The sequence below is a fragment of the Scylla paramamosain genome, chromosome 32, assembly GCF_035594125.1.
Source record: "Scylla paramamosain isolate STU-SP2022 chromosome 32, ASM3559412v1, whole genome shotgun sequence".
Taxonomy (NCBI): domain Eukaryota; kingdom Metazoa; phylum Arthropoda; class Malacostraca; order Decapoda; family Portunidae; genus Scylla; species Scylla paramamosain.
This window is the reverse complement of record NC_087182.1, coordinates 16,949,881-16,967,380: the sequence shown is the minus strand read 5'-3', so window position 1 is coordinate 16,967,380 and position 17,500 is coordinate 16,949,881. Positions and strand designations below refer to the sequence as shown.

Sequence of the window (17,500 nt, the reverse complement as noted above, 5' to 3'; positions counted from 1 at the left end):
GGCAATTCTCTCTGATGACGTGTGTGGCTCGCCCAAACCCCCGCCACAGACTGTGCACTGCAATCCACGCCCCTGCCCACCCTCGTGAGTGTGTGTGTGTGTGTGTGTGTGTGTGTGTGTGTGTGTGTACCTCTTTTTATTTGATAGACTCAGTAATCAGGTTATCAGTATCGTGTGTGTGTGTGTGTGTGTGTGTAGTGCCACGTCTCTCCGCCAGGTGGCAGCTTGGGGAGTGGTCCCAGTGCTCGGTCACGTGTGGGTCAGGGGTCATGACGAGGACCTGGGCGTGTGTTCAGGAGGTCACACCCACTCTGACCCGCTCCGTGCCGCCCGCCACCTGCCCCGCGCCCCTGCGAGCCACCATGGTGCCCCTGATCCAGCCCTGCACCATGGCTCCCTGCACCAAGTGGGAGGTCACCGCCTGGACGCAGGTCAGTGCTATTACTGAAGTTACCCTTAAAATATGTTTGATTTTCTTTTATGGAGTCAAGACTAATAGCTAATGTAAATGATTAAGGATTCATATCACGTTTATTAATTTATTCAAGTACTTCGCAAAAATCGCAGTGTTCATTTGAGTGCAGTATGTGGACAGTTTAAACACAAGATTATTATTAGCTGATAGCGCTTTCTCCATTACTTACATTTACTGAAAATTTTTAATATATATTATTTTTTTTACAATTACACTACGTTAAAAGAGCAATTTTAGTTTCTTATAAAAGATTACCGTTTCTTTTAATAAATCAGACAGAAAATGAACACGTATACAAAAATCACCGAGTATTGTAATAACAATTTTCACTCCACGTGCAAGGCAATGCTGTATCTAGTTTGGGATAAATTTTATAAACGTTGCCCATAAAATTATTTCGTTTTCTTTTATGAAATTAGAAAATGAGCATGCAAACGAAAGTCATGGGATACTGTACTATCCAATCCTAACATTTGTGGCAGTGCTCGGTGGAATGCGGCACGGGGCTCAAGACGCGGCAGGTGACATGCAGAGCTGACGGGAGGCGTGTGGGTGCAGACGAGTGCAACATCCAGGAGAAGCCACCCTCCCAGCAGCTGTGCCACGCCCACTCCTGCGCCCACCACACCTGGTTCTACACTGACTGGTCTGAGGAGGTGAGCTGCCTTTCTTGTTGTCAGCCATATTGTAAGATTATAATTAAAGCAACACGTATTTTTAACTAAGATGAGGTGACCTTTTCTTGTGTATTGTTATCAACCATTTTGCCAGATTATAAGTAAAACAACACGTATTTTTATTTTTATTTATTTATTTTTTTTAACTAAGAGAGGATGAAGTACTCTTATGTATTGCTGTTGTCCATTTAGTTAGGTTATAAGTAAAGCAACATACGTATTTTCCTTTTTTTTTTTCTAAGATACCTTCGTCGTTATTAGTGCTACTCTTGCAATCACCAGCCTCTGTGAGTCACACCAGAGAGAGAGAGAGAGAGAGAGAGAAATTCGTTAGTGTCTATAAATGGCCTTGATTATCCTGTTTTCTTTTAATTATTTATTCCTCCACCAGCCATTGCATCTCATTATCACTGACCTTTCTCTCTCTCCTATTTTCTCCTCTCCTATTTTCTTCGCACCACTCCGCTCCTCTCCTCTACCTCCTTGTTTTTGTTAGGTTAGGGTAGGGTAGGGTAGGTTATCAGGTGCCTTTCCTCTCTTTATCTCTCCCACTCACCCTTTTTTCCCCTGTGGTTAGGTTGTGTTCGGTAAGATTTTCAGTTTCTTTCCCTGTTCCTACCTTTCCCTTATTTTTTTTTTTTCGTTTCTTCCACTCCACTTCACTCTTTTCTTCCACACCGTTTTTCTTTTTTATTAAGTTACCGATTTCATATTCTTTTCCCATATCTCCTCTCCCTTCTTTTTTTATCCACTCAATCGGTCACTCTTCCCCCCTTCCAGTGCTTCGGCGGGTGTGAGGACGGAGTGCAGAGACGCCGCGTGTGGTGCCTGCCTGGGGTCAACTCAGTGGAGGGGGAGTGTGACCTGACCCAGCGTCCCCCCGACACCCGCCCCTGCCCTCTGCCCAACGCCTGCGCCGCCGCCTGGTTCACGGGGCCCTGGTCGCCTGTAAGAGCGAACTGACCTTGTATTGACCTAGTTTGGCTGTGTGTGTGTGTGTATGTGTGTGTATGTGTGTGTGTGCATACTACGAGTAATCTTCTCAGGCGGTCACCCATCCAAGTGCTAACCAGAAGCACCGTTGCTTAACCTCACTGATCGCATGAGAAGTGACATTGAAAAATAATTGTGTTAATGTTGTTGGCTGAATTACTGTTTTCTTATTTTTGTTGTTATTGTATTTACTTCAGTGGTTTGTTTTGTTTATTTTCTCGTTCGCTATTTTTTTTTTTAAGTTGTTACTCTTTCTCTTTCTCTTCTTATGCACGTTGTTTCATTTACTTTGTTTTATTCATTTAGTGGTTGTTTGTTCATCTATATTTTTTTTTTTCGCCTTTTATTAGTTTTTATTAGTTTTGTCATTCTCATAATTTCTTATCTTTGTGTTTATTGCTTCCTCCGACTTCTGTTTCTGCCTTTCCTTCATCCTTACTTCCTGTCTATTGGTTTCTCTTCCTCCTCCTCCTCCTCCTCCTCCTTCTCCTCCTCCTCCTCCTCCTCCTCCTCCTCCTCCTCCTCCTCCTCCTCCTCCTCCTCCTCCTCCTCCTCCTCCTGCACACACGCAACTCCTCACCCTTCCTCCTTTATCGATCCCTTTATGTAACCTTCCTTCCTTCCTTCCCCTTTCGTCCCTCCCTCCCTCCCTCCATCCTTCCCTTCTTCCTTCGTTCCTTCTTTCCTTCCTTCCTTCCTTCCTTCCTTCCTTCCTTCCCTCCTTCCCCTTTCCTCCCTCCCTATTTTCCTCTCTTCCGCCCTCCCTCTCTCTTTATTCCGTCCTCCCTCCTTAATTCCTTCCCTTCTTCCTTCCATCCCTCCTTCCTTCCTTTCTCCCTTCCTTCCGTTTTCTCCTAAATATTATCCTATTATACCGAAATCACTTATATTTTATATTCTCTAACATATACTACTACTACTACTACTACTACTACTACTACTACTACTACCAGTGCTCCGACGAATGCGGGAACGGCACTCGCTCACGGGAGGTGGTGTGCGTGGTGTTCCTAAGGGGGACCTTCCGCGCCACACTTGATATTGAATGCGACGCCACAGCAAAACCCAACGACTCCCAAACCTGTAACCCTGACCCTTGTCCTCCTCACTGGTACTACACTGACTGGTCTGCGGTAAGTGAGAATTGGTCCTTGAATAGTGTGGTAGATGAGTGGAATAGACTTAGTAATCAAAATAGACTCAGTAATTAGGTTCTGAGTCATTAGGGAGCCTTAAAAAGATCAGATGAAGATGAATGGAATGGACTTAGTAACTGAAATAGAATAGGGTCTGTAATTAGGTGTTGAGTCTTTGGGGAGCTTTTAAAGGAAGATTAGATGAATTTGTGCATGTGGATGATACGTGGGAATAGGACGGTGTGTTTCGTGAAGCGATTGACGCGTGTTGGCCTGATGACTTCTTGCAGCTTCCCTTATTTTCTTATAGATAAATGAATCGATAAGTAAATAAAGCTCACAACATAAAGATCATACACGCACGAATAAATAAATAAATAAATAAATAAATAAAAATGTTTCCATCCTTAACTTAAAAAAAAAATAATAATAATAATTATCGCAAACTTACCTCCGTTTTCTATATTTTGGTGACCGACTGGCTAACTAAACCAAAACCCTGACCATCCCTACAGTGCTCGAGGACCTGCGGGCGTGGCACCAAGACGCGAGCTGTGCAGTGCCTGGACCAGCACCAGCAGCTGTCCACGCGGTGCAGCATTGCCGACAAACCCGTCACGGCCCGCCCCTGCGTGGAGAAGCCCTGCAACAAGCCCAGCGGTGAGGAAACAGGGCGCTCTTCATTATTACTCTCTCTCTCTCTCTCTCTCTCTCTCTCTCTCATTTTCCTTCATAACGCAAGACCTTCCTCCGTTTTCTTTTAATGACTGTACTGATGCGGGTGTGCCTAAGGAGATTCCGTTTTCTTTTCATTCCCACTCGTTATTCCACAGTCCTCCCTCCCTTCCCTCCTTCCTTCCATCCCTTCCTTTCTGTCATTTGCCTTCATGATGAAAGACCCTCCCTTTGTCTTCTGTAATGAGTGTTGTGATGAGGGAAGACTAGCCCAAGGTGATTCAATTTTCATTCAGTGAGAGAGAGAGAGAGAGAGAGAGAGAGAGAGAGAGAGAGAGAGAGAGAGAGAGAGAGAGAGAGAGAGAGAGAGAGAGAGAGACTGGGAAAAACAAGACATGAAGATAATAATAGAAACGCCTGAGAGAGAGAGAGAGAGAGAGAGAGAGAGAGAGAGAGAGAGAGAGAGAGAGAGAGAGAGAGAGAGAGAATGTGGAAGCAAATATAAACGCGAACAAACAAACAGGAAGTAATAGACAATGGAGAGAGAGAGAGAGAGAGAGAGAGAGAGAGAGAGAGAGAGAGAGAGAGAGAGAGAGAGAGAGATTTCCTTTTAAAATAGCTCACAAAGTACCACGGGAGACTTAACTTTACCTAAATGACTAAAACACTTGTCTTCTACCAATGTGATTTATATTTTTGTATATATTGTTGATAAATAATGATAGAAATAAAAAGAAAAGAATAAAAGAGTACAAACAAGCAGACACTCAGATATACAAACAGGCGGACAAATCAACCTAATAGACGGACAGACAGACAGACAAACAAACCTGCAGGCAAAAATAAACAACAGACAAACAAACAAACAAACAAACATATTAATATACAGACAAGTGTTCAGATACACAAATCCTATAGACAGACAGACGGTCAGGCAGACAGACAGACAGACAAACCCAGACAGACAGATAGACAGGGAAACATAACAGACTGACAGACAAACACACAGATGTATAGACAGACAGACACAACGAAGAAACATAGACACACACACAAACAAACCAACGGACAGATAAACAAACAAACAAACAGACAAATATAACACTCAGACAGACAGACAAACCAACAGACAGACACACACAGACAGACAGGCACGTTCCAGCACGCTAACCTCCCCTCCCCCTCTCGTTTTCTTTTCCTCTCCTCAGATCGAAGCTGCGTGGACCGGTTCAGAAACTGTGTCATGGTACAGCAAGCTCGCCTATGCCGCTACTCCTACTACCGCTCCGTCTGCTGCGCCTCCTGCTTCCAACAGTAGAGGGAACGCCCACCTGTCACTCTCCTCCTCCTCCTCCTCCTCCTCTTCCTCCTCCTCCTCTTCTTCCTCCTATTCCTTCGTGTCTTTGTTTTCTTTCATTTCATCTTTTAAATCTTCGTCCTACTTTTTTAAATTTCATCTTTTTTTTCATTCTCCTCTTACTCCTCCTCTTCCTCTTCCTCCTTCTCCTCTTCCTTCGTGTCTTCTTTTCCTCCTTTTCAACTTTTAAATCTACATCTATTTCATCAGATTTTTCTCCTCTTACTCTTTTTCCTCCTCCTCCTCCTCTTCTTCCGCCAACGCCTCTTCTTTTTTTTTTTTTTTTTTTTTCACCTTTTCGAGTCTTAAATCTACGGCCTCATTTTTTTCTCTCTTTACTATTCTATCTTTTCTTTTTTGTCGTCTTCCTTCCCCTCCTCTTCTTTCTTTTTTTTCTATCTCCTTTTCGTCTTTCAAATCTATATTCTAATTCTTTATCTATTTTTTTTCTCCTCCTCCTCCTCCTCCTCCTCCTCCTTCGCCCAAGAGAGAAGAAACAGGCAGACTGGCATAAGAGAAAAGTCGCCTCTCTTTATTCTTTTTCTTTCTTTCTCTCTTTCCTGCCGTCGAGGGAAAAATTTATCTCCTGCTTTGCTTTCTTTTCCTGCTGCTTTGTTTGTTTGTTTGTTTTCCACCTGAAATTAACACCTTTGGCCTTATCTCAATTGAAGTTCTCTTATGTTTTTTTTTCTTTTCATCTCAGCTTATCTCTAATTTATCAAGTTATTTATTTTTCTCTTCAGTTTATATTTATCTATACTTGTTTTGTTTGTTAATCTTACTCGTACCTTCCTCATTTCTTAAGAGCTTCAGTACTCGTTCAGCTTACAAGGCAGTCATTGTTGCTGTTGTTATTGTCTCTCATCTAATTCACACTTAGTCCTTTTGTTCTTCTCCCATGCAAGTAACAGAAAGAATATCGCAATAAGAACATAAGAAAATAAGGGAAGCTGCCAGAAGCCATCAGGCCTACACGTGGCACTCCCTTTAGTCGTATCCTCAAACATCTCAGCGTCTTATCTCCGCAAGTTTGAGGAGGCTGTGGTGGAAGTTATCGGGAAGTTTTCAAAGAAGTTTTTTTTTATTTTATGATCTTGGTGCACGTTTAATTACAATGCAACGTCAGTAGCACAAACACCCGTAGAAATCCGAAAAAAAAATCATCTCTGGCCTTTGAAAATCGTCTTTATAATGGCACAGAATGTTTCAAAATACCTCTGCCTTTTTTTCTGACATGACAAGAAAAAGGCTATAAAGAAAAGATGCAATGAAAATGCTATTCTCTAAAGAGTGTGGCCAGAAGGGTCATCCAAAATTTAAGGATAAGTGTCTAGAAATCTTCCTCTTGGAGCAGCTCAAGTCAGAGGCAGGAGGAAGTATAAAAACAGGAAGAGGTTTTGTGTATCCACCATGTATCCTCCTATCACTCCTGTAAATCCAACTATTATTTATTTTCCTCCTAATCGTCTCGGAATGTTGGGTCTTTTTTTAAACCTGCCTATTTCTACCAATCAATCCTTTAAATTCTATTGTTTATACTGTTTTTCTCTTAACTGGTCAAAATACGAGCCCTTTTACAAGACTTATATACCTCTAAATCATGTTACTTATTTTCCCTTAACTGATATTCCTCACCAGGCACGTTTCTAGCTCCTGACGAGACAGACCACCAGGGTTAGTAAACTCTGTCCGGTGCTTCGGCAAGTCTAGTTCCACTCTTGCATAATCTGCTGTTTTCGTGATAAATATTCCTTCTTTTTTTTTACGGTGCGAAAATACACCAGGCTAAACTTAAAATATCTCAGCCTAATGATGCCACTGCTCTGCGCTATATATATATTTTTTTCTCTCTCACGCGCGTTAACTTTAAAAAACTCTTTCTATACTTTCTTCCCGATTCCTTCCCATGACATTTTTTTCCTGCCATGAAGGTTCTTTCTTGTGGTAAGGAAAAAAACAACATGCATGACAGATTTTTGTATATATTATTGTTTTGTGTGATGTTACTGTATAAGCGGAAAGCAATTATGTACTAGAGGCAACTGTTGTTTTGTTAAGATTCTCATTGACACAAACACTCTTAATTAAATGAATGCTAAATATACTACTCGTGTTTGCAAGTCGTTTTCTTCTTTTTATTTTTTTTTTTATTTGGTCTTAAGATGTGTACGAGCTGAAACAGATGAAAAAAAAGAGGTTTATTGTATTTACATCATTATCGACGTCTATGATTCTTCTTATTATTTTTGTTTAGTAATAGAAATGTGTGTGTGTGTGTGTGTGTGTGTGTGTGTGTGTGTGTGTGTGTGTGTGTTAGATTTACGACTAGATAGCAGTAAAATGAATGGTGATCTTGCTTATCTATTGAGAGAGAGAGAGAGAGAGAGAGAGAGAGAGAGAGAGAGAGAGAGAGAGATTAGTCACACACAGCTATAAATACAGGTAAACACAAGTATAAGGCACAATCTGTCACTACAGTCCGTATAATCTACCCAACTGTACACCCAGTCATGTGCACTATGTATGTATGTATGTATGTATGTACGGTATGTGTGTACGGGAGTGAGAGTGTGTACGTGCGTGTGTGCGGGCGAGGCAGCGGGCGGGCGGCTGGCACGGGCACCGGAGTGAGGTCTCAGTGCCGCGGGTTTAGGTGTGTGGCCAAGAGGGGCGCCCGCCGGCCTCCTCCACCGCCATGATGGACCCGCACATCAAGACTCATTCCCTGGAGAGATCCCTGCTGCCCCTGGTGACGGAGGTGAGTGCACGGCGACCTACACTGACCTGCGGGAGGCTGCAGTCACGTACGACATACCTCCCCCCTCCGCAGCCCGTCATGCACTGAGCTAAGCGATTCCCAGCTGGTTACCTCTCTAGCCCTGCCAGGATTGTTTACTCGTACCAGCTGTTCCCGCGTTCTGATCCCCGCGGTGACTTGGGCCTCCGCGGTGCTGCTCCTCAGGCCTGTATTCAGAAACGCTAGTCTCCCTCACCACAACTATTTTTCACAAGCCACGGAGATGTTTAGCCTGGTTCTCGAGAGTGTTTCGTGTTTATAATGTACAAGTGTCAGTAATCTGTCACTAAAACCATAAAAACACCCTTGAAATTCAACCCGTGCAACTTCAAGGGGAGCCTTTTAAAAGTAGTGGAGGTGCGGCACAGAGGTGTTTCAGAATAAGGTCCTTACGTTAGTCGTGTTGTAAGGTTTAGTCACCCAGGCAGCTGAAGGCACTCACTCCCTGCGGTGGTTCTCATGGTGCGGTAAAGTTTGTTTGCGTTTGTTTAAGTTTCCCATGCTGAGGAGATGCAGATGGGCAGGTGGCTATTATAACACCACCTGGCTGGCTCGCTCGCTCGCTGGCTCACTGGCTGCCTCACGTGGTCTAGAGTCTGTGCATGTGAGGAGAGTAAGAGCGCATCAACAATGGGTCCTCACTCACTAACGTCCGTCGCTATTCTAGACAGGACATAAGGACAATATCAACACTTAGTACAGTTAAAATTCACGTGTTTTGTCTCAAGCTCCCGTTGCTTTTTAGACCACGAGCAGGACAGTATCAGAGCTTACCAACACAGACCTGTAGTTCAGATTAAAATATAAGTTCTAAGTCGGTGTGTGTGAGAGGAGAGAACAAGAGCGCATCAACTAAAGGCTCTCACTTGCTAACTTGCGTGACTTTTAAACCGCGCATGTCGACAGAACCCAAACTTACAACCACAAAACAACACAAAGCTTAAGATTCACCGCCACTCCTACACTTCACAGCAACTCCTTTATACATAGCTACACTCTTACACCCTTCTCACCACCACCACCACTACCACCATACCTCTCCTCCTCCTGCCGGTCCTCCAAGGTCGTGTACGGAATCAAAACAACGTCAGGACACAAAGCGAAGTCCACACGAGGCGTCTACACGAAACCTTAGGAATGAATGACCGCCTTGACACAGGTTTCATGCTGCTGAGTGGAAATACTGACGCGCCCCTCCGCTGCTTCGTTTTATGGGCTATTTGGGGAATGAGTGGGCGCCCCTCTCCCTCCCGCTGCGGTAGGGTGGGCGGGGGCGTGGCGGGAGTAGTGGTAGTACTGAAGCAAGGTCGAGTAGAGTGTGTCTGGTATATGAGGTGACAGTTAAGGCTGATGTTGAGGTTTTTAGATGTTTGGATTGTATAAGCAAGAATGTTTAGGAGGGCTGGGGATTAATGTGAGGGAAGAGTATACAGTACATGGTGACAGATGCACGACAGGAGGGCTAGCGTAAATATAGAGCTGGCACGCGGCGGTGTAATGTTTTGACTACTGCGGCGAGGGGGACGTGAAATAAAGGCCTTTCCTCGGCACGCAAGTTTTGCAAGCATACATTTCACGCTTGTCACTGGTGGTGGTTCCCCAGGGATAAATGTCCCGCCTGACCTGCTGAGCTGTTTTATTAGCTCTGGATCGTGGTCTCCGTCAGCCTACTCAGGAGAGGCTTGCTAAGTCGTATGTTCTGCCATTTAAAGTAAGGTTAAACTATCTTACAAAATGGTGTCTAACGATGCACTTCACTAAGCTTCGAACAGTTCAGTTGAAGCACTTGAAGCAATGCGCCATAGTCATGCTGACGTAGCTTAGGGATCAAATTTCTTAATGATTCAACCAAAACAAATATGTATTGAAGAAGAAAGGAAAATTCGTCTGTGATAAATGACAGTCTTCAATTTAAACTAACAATTTGTGACAATCAAGTTCCTGAACACGTAAGATCCTTAAATAAATTCCTTATTAGCTGCACCGTAAATTTCTTAATAATATCAGGTTTTATGAATAATAGAGAAAAGATCATTAATTTTCCTTATAGAGTACCCAGATATTTGACTAAAAGTCATGGATTATCGAAATTATATTTCTGAGGACGTCAAGAAAGTACATTAGATTAGTTTTTGTTAAGACAGCTCTTGTTTACATCGAGGCAGGACACAGGAGGAGGAAGAGAAGGACGCAGGTGACTGGCTGGAGTGCGGCGTTAAAATTTCTTACTCTCTCTGCCTCCACTCATTCTTACGATGCACTGCGGCGTTCCTGGAGGTGTACAATGAACGGTGCGTCGCTTCCCTACTTTTGGTTAACTTACTGTGCCGCGTTACGAACAAAAAAGGTAATTAATGTAGAGTTACTGGTGAGGGAGACCGGTGTTTAGGTGTCATGGCGGCGGAAGTGTTGTGTTTTAGTGAATTTCGTGACTCCCCAGCCTGCATTGGGGGACTGCAGGCCTTCACGGTGATGCGGGGGACGCCAGCAACGGCCAGGTAAGTTGAGATGTTGTGTTGTGTTGATTAAGGAAGTGAAGTGAAGGAGTGCAGGCGTGAGTGAAGAGCTGAAGAAGACACGGTGAGTCATTGCTTTGTAAATTCCACGACTCTTGGCTTGAATTACTTAAGGTAGATGGGAAGAACAGCAGGAAAGGCTACTTATGATCCCTCCTGATTTGTTACTAGTACGTTGTTGTTGTCTAGGTTATTTTTATTCTGGAAATACTGGAAATATTTAGATGTAACACTCGGAAAACATGTATAATGAATCCACAGAACTCATTTTTATTTCGTTGTTTTTTTATTTTTTTAATTTTTAGTAATGGGTCATTTTCCAGGTGTTTTTAAGGCTATAAATACTAGAAATAGTGAAATCTAGCACTATTGTATATTGTATCACTGAACATCCTCGGTCAATCCTTTACTAACATGTTAATTGGAAACCTAACATTTCATCTCATCTCATCGCAATTGGGAGTTCTGAGTCGTATCCGCCAGTTTTTCTCATCCCTCTCCCCCACCACCTGCCGACTTTGTACAGGGGTCTTATCCGTCCACGTATGGAGTATGGTTCACACTCACACTGCTCTTTTAGACAGGGTGGAATCACAAGCATTTCGTCTGATCAACTCTCCTCTAATTGACTGTCTTCACCCTTCCTTTTATCTCTGCAATGTTGTATTTCTTGCTGTCTTCTACCGCTGTTTTCATGCTAACTGTTCTTTTGATCTTGTTAACTGCATGCCTCCCCTCCTCCCGCTGCTTCGCTTCACAAGGCTTTCTACTTTCCCTCACCCCTATTCTGTCCATCTCTCTAATGCAAGAGCTAACCAATATTCTCAGTCATTCATCCCTTTTCCTGGTAGACTCTGGAACTCCCTGCCTGATTCAGTATTTCCTCTTCCTGTGACTTGAACTCTTTCAGGAGGGAGGTTTCAAGACACTTATCCTCTAAATTTCATAAACCTTTTGACATACTTTCGGGACTTGTGCTCTAGTAGGTCTTTTTCCCCAATTTTTTGTTGTGTTTGACCAGTGCTCCTCTTAGATAAAAAAAAGTTGAATCCGCAATGTAACTTATATCACTTTATGCACTTTTGAGAATAATAATATTTTCGTATTTTTTGGCTCCACTGCTGTTGGTCATTGTTGTGGGAGTAAAGAATGAAGGCAAGAATGTGTATAAAGACAATAATTAAGACTGCAGTAGGCCAACACAGCTTTATTTTTGTGATACTCCTACTCTCCTCACTCGTGGGGTTGTGAATGGAGACAGGAGGGCGCGTAAAAACTTAAATTAAGACTTGAGATAGACTAAAGTAACATTATTCATACTTCATCTTGCTTTGTATAACCAAAAGTATAATTTTCATCTACTTATAGTTTCTTTCCTTTTCTCGTGTGTCAGGGGGCAGGAGGTGGAGGCAGGAGGACCCGTAAAAAGTTAAATTAAGACTTGAAATAAACTACAGCAATATTATTTACATTTCATCTTGCTTTGTATGGTGTAATAAATCATTTTCACATATTTCTAGCTACGTCCCTCTTCTCGTGTGTCAGGGGGCAGGAAATGGAGGCAGGAGGACCCGTAAAAACTTGAATTACGGCTTGGAATAGACTAAAGTATCGCCTTTTGTGTCACCATACTTTATGAGGCCAGATGTATCGTTTTCACTTATTTTTGGGGTAATTCGCTCTCTCTTGTGTCTGAAGGAATGGGAGTGAGGGCAGGAGTGTCTGTAAAAACTCAAATTACCGCTTGGAATAAGGAAAAGAACAAAATCCATACTATTTCACGTTTTGGGTATCGTAATGTATTGTCTTCTTTTATTTTTACCTCTTTAACTCTTCTCTTGTGTCTGGATTACTGGAAATGGAGGAAGCAGTGTCGTTAAGAGCTGAAATTATGGGCTGGAATAGTCAAAACACAACATTATTTATATTTTTCCAGGCTTTTGGATTGCCTAATATATTGTCTTCTTATTTTTAGCTCATTTCCTTTTCTCCTGACGTGTGAGTTTGAAAATGGAGGCCAGACTGAATGTAACAATTTATATTATGAGTTGGAATAAGCAAAAACAAAAACAAAAAAGACATTATTTATATTTCCCCATGCTTTGGATATGAAATTACATTGTCCTCTTATTTTCAACTCCTTTTTCTCTTCTGACGGGAGTTTGAGAATGAAGGCAAGAATGCTCGTAAATATTCAAATTAGCGTTGCATTAGTCTAAAAAGAATCTCACTTATATATTTCTTTCACGTTTTGTAATGTCTGTTTTTATCCATCTTATCTTCATTTACATTCATGCTCTTCTTCCTTATCTGGGTCGGAATGGAAGCCAAGACATCCATAAAGACTTGAAATATACCCAGCAATAGCCTTAAAACAACCTAACCTACATTTGCTCATGCGTAATGTGGCCTAATGTATTATTCCTTCTTATTTTTAGCAATATTTCACCTCGCCTTGGTTATGGGAAAAAGGAAGTGGAGGGAGAAATGGCAGAAAAGGGGTGAGAATTACGAGTTCCCATTCTTTATCTTCAGCTGTATTTCACCACACGCCGATTCAGTCTCCTTCAGTTTCTTAACTTCGTGGCGAGTGGGTTGTGAAAGGGGCTTGTTCCGTGCATCGCCTCACAAGGTTACATGGAGTAGCTAGCGCAAAAAAATAAAATAAATAAATAAAATAGGAGGGTAATTGTGTCTTATCTACGCTACAGAACAACTGAGGAGACTAGTACAAAAATTTCAAGAGAGTGTGTTACAAAATATGGCAAAAAAAATGAAAAGAAAGACCAGAAAAACAAGACAAGAGAAAATGAAGGGAAGAAAGAAACAAGAAAAAGTAAAGAAAAGGAAAAAAGACAAAGAAAGAAAATAATGATAGGAAAAAGGAAGCAAGAAAAGAAATAAAAAAAGAAGAGAAAAGAAGAAAGCAAAGAAAAAACTAAAGAAAGAAAAGAAAAGAAAAAAAGACAAGGAAAGAAAAGAAAAAAACAATGAAAAGAAAGAAAAAATAAAATAAACACAAAAGAAAGACAAAAAAAGAGAAAAGGAAGAAAAGAAAAGAAAAGACAAGGAAATCAAACAGAAAAACAAAATGAAGAGAAAGAAAAATAAAATACACAAGTAGAGGATGACAAGCAAAACAGTGTGACAGTGGAAGGGTGAAGGAAGCGAGTGGCCTTGGGAGAACTCCGGCATAGCGGCTTGGCGCTGGCTGAGGCTGTCTGTGTGTTAGCGGAGGGCTGGGCGAGCGGGAGGGAAATTAGTACTGTGAGAAAATGTAGTTGTTTAGTAGCAGTTTATTCTGGTACTACTGAGGTAAAATTTAGCGTTTTTCATTCAACGGTTAGGTTTAGTTTGGCTAGGTTTGGTTAAGTTACGTTAGGTTAGGTTTAGTTAGGTTAGGTTAAGTTAGGTTAGGTTTGGATTGGTTTAAGTTAATTCAATTCATTATTTTCACTGCTGATTCCTCCACTGTATAAATGAACGAAATAAAAAAAAAATAGATAATAAACCAAAACAATAAAGATAAAAATTAAGATAACAGATAAAGTAATACAAAATAACAACAACAACAACAACAACAACAACAAATAAATAAATCGACATAAAATTTCTACGATGTGACATGGAAAATTCACTGTTACCACTTAATTTTTTTGATAGAAACTGTGAATGAAATTAGACAAAGGAATTAGTACTCCGTTACATGGCATTTGAAACTGATATTGCAGAGAGAGAGAGAGAGAGAGAGAGAGAGAGAGAGAGAGAGAGAGAGAGAGAGAAGAGCAGATATACGAATTAAAACAAAACGTGTCAAACGAAATAAGGAAAAAAGAAAACATGAATCGAGACGAAACATAAAAGAAAGGACAAAAGGAAAGGAGAAACACGATTTAAGATGAAACGGACAGAGAGAGACGGACACACAGATAAAACCGCAGTTGAACACCTCAAGAGAAAGCCCAGTTCACCACCACCACTACCCTGCCTTAGCTTGCCATCACCTTCCTTGCTATCAGTGAACTAAACACCGCATTCCCTCATCCCCGTCCTTGTGAGTGAAATATCTTCCACCATAACCATAAATTCTACACCAAGGGAACTCCACCTGACGGGCCTTTGATGGAGAAAAATTAAAATGACGCCTTTCTTTTACTTCTCCCTCTCCTCCCCCTCGTCTCTCTCTCAAGGTATCCAGTGTAGCGACTTATGGACCGCACAGTAACCTCTTGCAGTCTTCTAATTGGCTTCGCGTGAGTGGCTGGAGAGATATAGGTGAAGGAAGGTACAGGTGCGTCCCGATAAATTTTGACGTTTGTTGTTGGTTTTGAAGGCAATGTGTGGAGTGTTTAGTTAAAGGATGCTGCTATTTTTAGGGTTTTGGTGAATAGATGATGTTGTGAGGGGAATATTTTGTTGTAAAAGATGTGTGTGATAGATGAAAGAATAGATGTGGAAATTAAAAGGAGAGCAGATATTTGAATTACAACGAAACGTGGGAGAGGATAGAAGGAAAGGGAAGAGAATAGAAATCAAAGTGAAACGTTATAGTAGAAAAGGAGGTACAAGATTTAACACAGAACATTAGACAAAAAAGGAAAGGAAGAACAAATAAAGAAAACGAAAGAAGGAAAGGAAAGAAAAGAAAAGAACACGATTTTAAATTATACATGGCAGAAGGAAGGACATATAGAAGAGGAGAAAAAGTAACCGAGATGAAATATGGCAGAAGAAAAAAAAAAAAAACTCGAACATAAGACAGGAAAGAATAAATTAAGAAGAAAAGGAGAGAAAAAAAAACACGACCATAAAAGATGAAAGAAGGAAAGAATGCATTAATTAAAACGAAACCTTAATAGAAGAAAAAGAAAAAAAGAAAAGCAGGAACTTGAGTGACGAAACAAAAAAAAAAAGAAAAAGAAAAGAAGAGAAAAAACATAACAGAAAAACAAGACAAGAGAAAATAACACAAACTGAAGACGAAACATGACAAGAGGAAAGCAGAAATGAACCAACAGTGACAATAATAGTAAGAAGAAAAAGAAGAAGAAGAAGAAGAAGAAGAAGGAAGCACGACGATAATCACAACACTCAACTTCTCTTTATTGGAATAGAAGAGACAACCCTTTAGGAAGAAACAGGCGTATGTACGTTCATGTATCTAATGAACACGTGTATTTGAAATGGGAGAGAGCTTGTGTGTAAGACCGTATATATAAACCAAGGAAAGGAACACAAAGGAAGCAAAAGGGGCATGTTAACTTTGAAGGATGCATACTTAATAGGGAAAAAGGGAGCATATACTTGTTAAAGGGTTATGTTTCATCTCCAAAGGGCGTTCAGGGAAGAAAATGGTATACTTAAAAGGGAAAAGAGTCATATTTCACCTAAAGGGCATACTTGTGTTTCTGAGGATATTGTTTTTAATTGGAGAAAATGGCACGGTTATTTTAAAGGGACGTACGAAAGAAAGGGATAATGGAGCATGTTTGTTTGAAGGAGCATACATAAAGTGAGAAGGAAAGAACATTTATACTCGTATACTCGTGCCAAAGGTGGGTGGCATACTTGTCTTTCTGATTGTATGAGTAAAGGGCAACATAATTTTGCAGCACATTCTAAAAAAAAAAAAAAAGAAAGGAAAAAAAAACAAGACAAGAAAGCATATCCAAAGTGAGGAGGAAAGAAACATTTATAATCGAGATGAAGACAATAATGAAGACACATCAAACTAAGAGATACGAAGACACATACTTGAAAATACTAGTGGTGGTGGTGGTGCCAAGGACAGGGACATAATATTCCACTGTTCTGCGCCATACGGGAGGGACTGGGACAGGGAACAGGGAGCCAAGGCCGCCGCCACCATGCCTCACATCTCTGAATGCACCATTTGTCTCCTGTCCGGGTAGGGAGGCCAGGAAACACCGTGGCTCTAGACTTGTAACCTCACCTTGCAGCCTCACTCATATCCTTGTACTTCCTGCATCCTTTTCTTTCCCTCTCTTTTCTCTTCCCTATTTTTGTTTTCTATTATAGTCTTTACTAATTTATTTTCCCTTCAAGTAATCTTTTTTTTTGTACTGTTTACTCATATTCTTGTACTTCTTGCTTTCTTTTCTTCCTTTGCCTTTATTCTGTCATCTTGCTTTTTATTACTGTATTTTCTACCTTATCTTATTTGCTATTCATGATTAAATGTCACTACTCTTTTTTTTTTGTACTGTTCACTCAGTTCTTTGTACTTCCTGCATTCTTTTTCTTTTTTGCCTTTTTCTCTCTTCCCTCTTTGTCCTTCTCTCTGCCTTTCTATTGCTGCCTTTACTGCCTTCTTTTCTTACCTCCTATTCAACACTTTACTGGTATTCATATTTTCGTAATGTTCATCTCCTTATAACGATGGCAATTAATTTACTTTCCTTTATTTCTACTGGGGTGTCTGCCTTCCAATCTCTAGTGCTTTGATTTTCCCAGAAGTCTACCAGTACCAGGTGACAGGTTTTGTAAGACTGGCAATAGATAAGAGGACGTAAAGCTGAGGGAAGATACTCAGAACATTTGTTAGTAGGTTGTTTGATGATTGAGGAGAAAGAAGAAGCTTGGATGTTAGTGGATCAGTGGGAATAAGATTGGGAAAAATGAGCTGTAACTTAGCTGAAGATTGAGGAAAAATACTAAGGTTACTTTGTCATTAGATTGCTTGAAGATAATGTTGGAGGTGCTGGGAGAGGAAGAAGTAGCTGGATTAAGATAGTGTAAAGTATAAATTCCTCCATCTACGAGAATTTGAGTAGATTTAGAGAGACACTGGTTGATTAATGGGTGTATGTGTGTGTGTGTGTGTGTGTGATTCACCTACGGTCGTCAGCTGGTC

At 41.1% G+C, this 17,500-nt stretch overlaps 2 protein-coding genes across 2 annotated transcripts in view; both read left to right on the top strand.

Annotated features, from left to right (window-relative positions):
• Nucleotides 1-7,417, top strand: part of LOC135089298 (ADAMTS-like protein 4) — a 19,749-nt gene extending 12,332 nt beyond the window's left edge. The window contains exons 5-11 of the mRNA XM_063984800.1: nucleotides 1-84; nucleotides 218-431; nucleotides 958-1,131; nucleotides 1,933-2,100; nucleotides 3,099-3,278; nucleotides 3,797-3,941; nucleotides 5,165-7,417. The exon at nucleotides 1-84 is cut by the window's left edge and continues 40 nt beyond it. Coding sequence (XP_063840870.1) covers nucleotides 1-84; nucleotides 218-431; nucleotides 958-1,131; nucleotides 1,933-2,100; nucleotides 3,099-3,278; nucleotides 3,797-3,941; nucleotides 5,165-5,274 — 1,075 coding nt within the window. The 3' untranslated portion in view covers nucleotides 5,275-7,417. The remainder of the gene's footprint in view (nucleotides 85-217; nucleotides 432-957; nucleotides 1,132-1,932; nucleotides 2,101-3,098; nucleotides 3,279-3,796; nucleotides 3,942-5,164) is intronic.
• A 500-nt stretch (nucleotides 7,418-7,917) lies between these two features.
• Nucleotides 7,918-17,500, top strand: part of LOC135089297 (alpha-catulin-like) — a 132,080-nt gene continuing 122,497 nt past the window's right edge. The window contains 1 exon segment of the mRNA XM_063984799.1: nucleotides 7,918-8,071. Coding sequence (XP_063840869.1) covers nucleotides 8,009-8,071 — 63 coding nt within the window. The 5' untranslated portion in view covers nucleotides 7,918-8,008.